The sequence below is a fragment of the Xiphias gladius genome, chromosome 14 (assembly GCF_016859285.1).
Source record: "Xiphias gladius isolate SHS-SW01 ecotype Sanya breed wild chromosome 14, ASM1685928v1, whole genome shotgun sequence".
Lineage (NCBI taxonomy): Eukaryota > Metazoa > Chordata > Actinopteri > Istiophoriformes > Xiphiidae > Xiphias > Xiphias gladius.
This window is the reverse complement of record NC_053413.1, coordinates 22,152,397-22,160,672: the sequence shown is the minus strand read 5'-3', so window position 1 is coordinate 22,160,672 and position 8,276 is coordinate 22,152,397. Positions and strand designations below refer to the sequence as shown.

Below are 8,276 nucleotides of genomic sequence, written 5' to 3'. Positions count from 1 at the left end.
ATCTGGAAAAAGTGCTCCCAACAATAATAAAGCTATGTCAAGCACTTTTCCTTTTTTTTTTTGAACGGTCAATTGTTACCCAGTTAGTCAGTTTATAGTGCTACAAGTTAACTAAGGCAGTGCTGCCAAAGTGTTGTTTTTGTGGGATTAGAAATAATACTTGGAGTAAAACTGAATTATTGTAAAACACTGGACCTTTCAGTTCCATTTCAGCACTCAAGAACTGAATCTTATGTGCCTGTGAGGAGGTCTACCTGAAAGACCAGAATCGTGGGAAAAACCAAATAAAACATAACTATAATGCAGACAAGAAACTCTGCTGCTCTTGTTGTATCTCTCTAAATCCTGCAAACTACCTGGCTTAATTTTTCCAAAAGGGGAAAATAAACACGCAAAAACTAATTTGTAAACAGAGTTTTATTTACTCCACAATAGTAAGCAGAATACGACAGAAATGTGTTTTATAACAACTTATATTCTTTCCATGAAAATCAATCCAGATCAGGAAGTTTAGGTTAAAACTGCTGCTCGTTATGGATAGTTAAAGCCTGAGGTACTGTGCAAAGAGAGCCTGATCCAGATTTGCTTTGAGATTACACTGCATAGAAATTAATTCAAAATTTAACAAAAACGTTTGAAAATGTTACAGGACAGCTGATAGCTTGTGTGGCGAAGGATTACAAATCCCTGTTGTTGCTGCTGAGCAGTTTAGGGAAAGATGTGCCAATGGATCCCCCGTGCCGATACACAACCAGCTCCAGCATGTACTCGTCTACTTTCACCACCACAGACGTCATCTTCTCAGTCGACATGAGGAAGATGATGGTGAAGAGAGCGACCTCGAACTCTGGACTAACGCCGATGAAGGAGCCGCCAACCGGTTTCACCAAGCCCTTCCAGCTGAACTGCAGGTTCAGGACATGGTCGTCTTCATCAGGCTATAAAACAATGACAAAAAAAGAAGAAAAGAAAACAGTTAATTAAGGAATCTAACATGTATTTGCTGTTCAGTGGCAGTACTGTTCAGTGTGTTCAATATCTTCACAATGCATGAGGTGACGGTATTTTCTTACTGTATTTTTGTTGCCTCTTGCTTTGTAACCTTTGTAGTCGACATGGCCATGTTTTTCCTGCAGGTAGAACTGGACCCAGTTGTGAAGACCCATGATCTCCCGGCCGTATTTGGTTTCTCCAACAAACACATGTTCAAATCCACTAGAATCTTCACTAAAATGAAAATAAGGTCAGTGTGTTCAGGGGCAGGTTTATCAAGTCTCCATGCGTGTCCTCATTCATCCTATTAGAGCTTTCCCCCCTTATTTACTTTTTTCCTTTGCTGTTTAAACAAAACATGAGGCCACTAAAGGTTAGAACAACCTACTACTTTCTTTAAAAAAAGTCAAATATTAAAAATGCAAATTTAGAAAATGAAAATCGAAAGATTCTTTTTAATAAAAGTAACAAAATTGATAACTTCCCTCAGTGAAAATTAACCCATCCAATCAAATTTTTTTTTTTAGTGTGAAAGCTAATTATTGACCTTGGTTATCATAATTTGAACAAAAAAACAAAAACAAAAAACGTTAACTTTTAAGATCTATTAACAACCTATTTTACAAAGCAATTGTCAGACGACAACTGAGCATAACTCCAACAGCTGATGACCATGATGTGTCAGTTAAAAGCTCCAGAATCTAGTAAAAAAAAATTCTGGTAATTGGACTGTGAGTTAAGGGTTTGTTTCTCTTTTCAGCCTAAAAGCATCATGCAGGAACAATAACTTAGCAGCAAACAACAACAAAAAACACAGAACACACTGAGCAAAACAGGGGTTTAGATGTAGATTTGCCGAGTCACTGTATTTATTCATGTATATATTTTTAAAATTCTTTATTGATTCCTGGGGACGAAATTCATCTGTCACCATTTCAGCTGGTTCATCTGCAGAAAACCAGTTCTGAAGCTGGTAAAGCCCGACCTCTGAGTCATTCTATAGATGATTAAACCAGTGCGCTTTCTACTAATCTCAAGCAAAGACTGCTTACATACTACAGTAGCTCCCCCTGCTGTTACACTGAAACTCACCCTCCCCTCCTATCCCTATGGTAGAGGCTGAACCAGATGTCATACAGCTGTCTCTTGAACTGTGCAGGGTCTGATGGTGACTGCCCCTTTCCAACCAGATACTTGTGGGCACACTGCAAAGAAACAAAAACAACACATAACTTTTCAGGCTTCCAAGAGAGACAGTATAGTGCAAATAGAACATATCGACAAGACAGTTTGTGAGGCTAAAATATTATTATATTTAAAGGTTAAAGTTGACCTTGGAAACAGTTTTAAACAACTATATCCAAGGTTGAGAAGTAACTTTCTAGCCAACATGGCTGAGAGGTCCTTAAAATGATCAGAAAACTGACATTTCAACATGACGTGATAAGCGGAAGATCAAGTGAACAGCGAGTGAAAGCTCGAGGACAGCTACTAAATGGACTTTGTTTTGAGACTGTTTCGTAAACAAGTAATACTTTTGGCTTTAAGTTCTTATTATTGAGTAATTTAATAAAGTAAAGTATATTACCTGATTATCATAAAATAAGGATATACAGCAGGCAAAGAGTGTATACATAATTTAAAGAAAACTAATAATACACTAATAATTTCATCCCCACACTAATTGAAAAGTTTTTTTTCAAAATTGTGGTAGCATATGTTGTACAGTTGCAAAAATTGTACTATTCTACATTTTTGAAGGTCAACTCTTGTGCAATCTGTAGCTGTTATTTTATGTGAATATTCAATTTCTTAAAAATTTCCATTCTCATGCTAAAGGCCTTCAGTGTTAAAAAGAATCTTGTTATGGTCGGAAAGCCTCCAAAAAACAGAAAAACAAATATCATGTTAAGAAAAACTCTTTTGGGCCAGGTGATCAATCTGGCCCGCAACTAAAGGAATATTGTTATAGGCCAAATCTATAATTCTTTAGTTATAATGGCCGATGGTTGCTTGTCCAGGAAGTCCCCTTCACATTAACTTCAAATCCTCAAACTCAGCAGTAAACAACAGCCTGAAGCCGTCAGCACTTCAGGAGGGAACGAGGAGTGTACACAGCTGCTGTGTAGGATCCATGTGTTGCAATTCTGTTTGCATTACAGTTTGCGATGACAGATGCGTTTCAGAGATGACTCCCCCCCTCCTAAATTTTACTGCACCTTCATGACATCTGTCTCCAGAATGGCGTCGATAAACAGCTTGTTCTCTTTTAGCTCCTCTGAAGTGACCGTCTCTGACACGCCTGTGGACATCTCATAGTTGTCCAGCAAGTTGATGAAATCTGCAAATCAAGGACCTGTGCTTGTCAACAGTGTAGAAACACTTGTTCTAGCAAAAGAGAAGTGTAATGGGAGGGGGGGGGGGCAACATGAACTGCTACTTACGTGCATATGTTTCGATACTCTTGAGTTTGTCTTCGTTGACATATGCGAAGAGTGGAGCCCTGGCTCTGTCTCTGGCATAATTACTGCCATGAGCCACATAACCTGCCTTCCCCTGAATAAGACACATGTACAGGCAGACATCAGCAAGCGCCTTGTAACAACACAAGGCAGGGAAACTGGCTCAGAATGTCTGGCTCGAATATCTGTGTCATGTTTCATGGCAATCCATCCGTATAGTTGTTCAGACATTTCATTTAAAACTGGAAATATACACACACACACACTGAGCACTTTATTAGGAACACCTGTGCACCTAGTCAATCACACAATTATCCAGTCAGCCAATCATGTGGCAGCATAACAATCATGCAGAAACAGGTCCGGAGTGTCAGTTAACTTTCACGTCAAACGCTGATTTCTGCCGAGGCAGCAGATGGTAGTTTCAGAGTTGGCATCAACAGCCTGAATCCATGGACCCCACCTGCCTTGTGTCGACAGGCCGGACTGGTGGTGGTGGTGGTGTAATGGTCTGGGGAATGTTTTCTTGGCAAACTTTGGGCCCCCTAATTGCAGTCAATCATCGTTTGAATGCCACAGCCAGAGTACTGTTGCTGACCATGTGCAATGCACAATTTACCATCTTCTAATGGCTATTTCCGGCTTGATAACGCACCATGTCACAAAGCAAAAGTCGTCTCAAACTGGTTTCACTTTTATATTGTTACCCTGAAGTTTGTCCTTTAAGTTATGATACTTAATGCTTCATTTTTTTTTTTAGCCACGCTAGCAGCACTAGCGGGCTCTAGAGATGGCACTGTTGATGGGTCTGCCTAGCACTTTGGTCCAGACTGAAATATCTTAACTACTGGATGGTTCGCCATGACATTTTGCACAGGCATGGTTCCCAGAGGTTCCCAGAGAATCCTAATGATTTTAGTGATCCTGTGAGTTTCTCAAGTGCTACCACGATGTTCACATTTGTGGTTTCAGCAAAATGTCTCCACAACAACAGGAAGGAGACACAGACATTCATGTCCCGCTCATGACTGCAATACATTTTTGATTCCCTGACTTTGGTCTGGCAAATGTTAGCGTGCTAGCTGGTTGAGACGGTAAACCCTACCTGCCAAACATTGCATGTTAGCGTTGTTATTTTGAGCATGTTCCCATGCTGATATTAGCATTTAGCTCCTATGCACAACCAGACAGAGCCACTGGCATGGCCGTAGTCCTAGTCTTGTTAGTTATCTTATTACGGCCGATTTGTATTATGATGGTGTTTTAGATTCAAATTTCTACTTGAGATGTCAATAAACCTGTAATCGAGGCTCCAATCATCCGTGCCGACAGCTGACTGGTAGAAACATAATCCTGCGATGACGCCATAGTTTTAATAGGTTTGACGACAGTACAGTGTGTCTATTGTGTGAGTCCTCTGCGACGTCACAACACAGAAAGGCAAGGACATTCTAGTTGTTTTGTCACAGAACACCCAAGTTCTGTTTGCATTCCCCTTCGTAGATTCAGTCCACCTCAGGTGACACCACAGTGTGATTCTCACACTGTCTGTAACCCCTGTCTGTCACAGTGTGACAGACTGGCTTTCGGTGCCAGATGGGGTTTGCAAAGTAACGCCTTTATCTTTGGCCGAATTTTTTTTTTTTTTTTTGCATCGCAGGGAAGCAATGCTGTCAGACAACTAGTACTGACCTGGAGGGAAATAATGTAATCAGTCCCTGGCTTTTGGCGGTTGGTATCCAGGAGCCAGAGTTGGTTCAGCACCTCAGTGAGCTCCTCGCTGGCCTGCTGACTGTGAAAAGGCAAAGAAGAGGAACCTAAGTGAATTAAGTAGCGGTAGAGGTAGTGACAAAATAGATATGCTGCGATGGGATTGGTCTGTTTCTGGGATTGAAACAACATTTTGGAGTCCAGTTCAAACTAATAAGTAAGATCACCCAGAGGGTTATTTTTAATTTTTGCTATTAAGAGAAACAAGTCGGAGACAATAAGAATTTTTCACAGCAGACATTTTGACTTGTCAAAATAAGAAAAACGCAGGGGTTACTAATGAAATTAACGATGGCAATGTTCTTTTCAATTGTCCCAGTAATTCATGACAGTGTGACGGTGAGCCAGCATTTTTTTAAAATAAAACTTTATTGAAAGACATAATAATATCACAAGACAAACAACGATTCTTAAAAGTCTGAATAGAAAATACAAAAACGCACACAAAACTGTGCAACTGTGAGCATGTCTTCTGTGGGGGGAAAAAAAAAAGCCTATTCTTTTGATTATGAAGTTTAAAGATCAACATATTTTCTCCATTCACAGAAATGATTAACTAGGATGTGATATCTTTCAATTGACTTTGTATTATTTATTTATTTATTTATTTATTTATTTTGATCCTTGACTGAGCTGCTTCATTTTTTCCAGCAGCAGCTTTGTATAAACATACACGCACTCATATCTTCGCGACTGCAGTAAAAGCTGTTCCTCCACAGCGTCTACGGTACTCTACAAGTGAGGTTAGAAGTGAGGCGTCCTGCTGCATGTTACACCCAGGGAGGAATTAATAATGAAGTGGAAGTCTGTTTTTCTTTCTTTCTTTACAGCCAGTGGAAAAGTTCCTTTTTCTTTTTTGGTTTTCATGCAGATAACTGTATCTAACAGGAAGTTGCTGCACTATAACAGCGCAAAACCATCCCTGTATAACAAACTCATCCTGTGGCTCAGCAGATAACAGCTTGTAAACCTGTATCAAACTGAATTTTCTAACATGTTTCTTGTTTGTTATATTGTGCTAGTAATATGTGAAATATATGAGGTTCGACCAATAGTAATACATTATCTGTTAAGGGTCAGGTCACCTAAGTCACATTAAAAAAAACAAAACAAAAAAAACAACCCTTAACCTCAGTTGTGTCTTTGGTGCAGGCAGAATCGGTTTTACTTGCTGAGGTGGCAGAAATGTCACGAATTCTGCAAATAGAAAAAGTAGCAAAACAAATGCAGAGAGCGTTTAAACCCAATGTATAACATGTCCTAGTATTCAAGCCGGAGCTAAACAACTCTAGACTGTGGTGAATTGTTTTGGATATTGCAAATTTCAAGAGTCACCTCCATCACTCGTTAAGTCACACCTACATTGCTGTGTGCACAGGTTGTAATATGAAAAACAACTTCACATCCCATTTAAGTTCTTCTAGTTCCCCTGGCACTTTGGCCCGAAACACATATGATTCAGGAACTGAAACCACGATCAGTTGTTTTCAAGTATCTCAAAAAAAAAAAACAACAACACAATAACTGCCACGCCAGTCTGGTTTCCATATAAACAGGAAACATGAGAGACACATTGGGCAGGAAAAAAAAAGGAAAAAGATTTGAGTAACAACCAGATGACAGGATGGAAGGATAACGAACTGAGACAGAAACTTCTCTGTTCTTAATTTAGCTTGGCCACAGTTGTGCATATCACAAGGCTCAACGGCTACAGAATTTTTTTTCTGCAGCCGAGGCTGGTTCTAGTCAACTGTGTCCCCGATCGCTCTTGTTCTATAACTCAGTCCACCAATCGCTGCCAGACCCCGCTGCACTCAAACCCAACAGCAGCCTTCACTCCGACGAACAACATCCAGAAACGTCCCACTGTACAAACCTGTCATCTTCACAGCTGCAGCTCTGAGCCGAGGGGACATCTTACAAGGGAACAGGAAAGAGAAAAAAAAAAAAAAAAAAAAACGAAACCTACAAAACCAAAGCTTTTTCACCCCGTGAAAAGCAACACAAACCATCAGGAGGGTCGTGTTAACAGTGTAGCCATTATTTACATCACACGTCTCTGCCTTGAATTGAGTCGAAAATGAGCTCAAAGTGTCACCGCTCGGCCGGTAAGACACATGCATCAAAAGGAACTCGAGAAAACATTGTTTTTTAAAAAGACGACTTATCCCCGCGTGTCTCCTTCACTGAGCGTTCAAAACTTACCCCCTTGCCATTTTCCCGTTGCTCGGAGAAAGTTCCTGCCCGCGCGCACGCTCCGAGGCAATTGGGTGTTTTGGTGCGGAGAGCTCCCCGAGGCGTCAGTCATGACGTTTCCGGGAGAAACCGGCCAATGGCGTGGCGCGAGAAAACGCCCGCGCCCGCGCCCGCGCCCCCTCCCCGTCTGAGGGGGACTGGTCCCGGCGGTGGGTTTTCCGTACACAAAGTGCTCTTTTTTCCTGGAGGTAAACAACGCCACGATTTGGCTGCTGTAAAATTTGCTCCCTAATTTTTCGATCCCGAATTCTAAGAAAAAATGAAACACCAGTTGTAACATATTAGTAGGAAAAAGTAAAAACAGCCGCCGAAGCCACTGACTCGTCTGTCTGACGCGTTTTACCTGTAAAATTGCCGAAAACATGAAAAAACGTGTTGTTATAACAAGGGTTGGGATAGAAATTAAGGCTTTTAACGTACAATCCATGAAATAAAAAGAGGGTACAAAGAAAACAAACAAATACGTTATGACCTGATCACACTCTCCAGGGTCCGTAATAATCTCCTTCACTGTAATCGATGAACCTAAACACTTTTCAAAACATCTCAGCTCCTGAAAATTACAGAAATTAGACATTAAATTGGGTTAGGAATAGGCCAGTTCGGGGTGTTTTATTTGAGAATTCCATGTAGTACATATCTGAAAAGATATACATCGTGAAAATATTGAAATCAATGCAAACATTGTGACATAAAACAAAACAAAAAAACAAAAACAAAACTGCATGAGTCCCTGGCGCTCCAGCGCACTTGTTTTCACAACACTGGCTTTTATTTTGAAAACCATCCTCCACC

At 40.5% G+C, this 8,276-nt stretch overlaps 1 protein-coding gene across 1 annotated transcript; it reads right to left on the bottom strand.

Annotated features, from left to right (window-relative positions):
* Positions 1-51: 51 nt before the first annotated feature.
* Positions 52-7,541, bottom strand: si:dkey-222f8.3 (uncharacterized protein LOC561722 homolog). Its single transcript, XM_040144664.1, has 7 exons — positions 7,431-7,541; positions 5,148-5,247; positions 3,438-3,549; positions 3,213-3,334; positions 2,086-2,198; positions 1,074-1,227; positions 52-938 (listed from the first exon to the last, which is right to left on the bottom strand). The coding sequence occupies exons 1-7, from the start codon at positions 7,439-7,441 to the stop codon at positions 678-680; spliced, it is 873 nt and encodes a 290-aa protein (XP_040000598.1). The 5' UTR covers positions 7,442-7,541; the 3' UTR covers positions 52-677.
* Positions 7,542-8,276: the final 735 nt, after the last annotated feature.

Bases quoted from the DNA above. Each gene is read 5' to 3' on its own strand.
- si:dkey-222f8.3 (XM_040144664.1), bottom strand. The intron at 3,335-3,437 runs GTAAGTAGCAGT...CTTGATTTGCAG, and splicing joins GAGTATCGAAACATATGCAC to ATTTCATCAACTTGCTGGAC. The intron at 1,228-2,085 runs GTGAGTTTCAGT...TTTTCATTTTAG, and splicing joins CATAGGGATAGGAGGGGAGG to TGAAGATTCTAGTGGATTTG.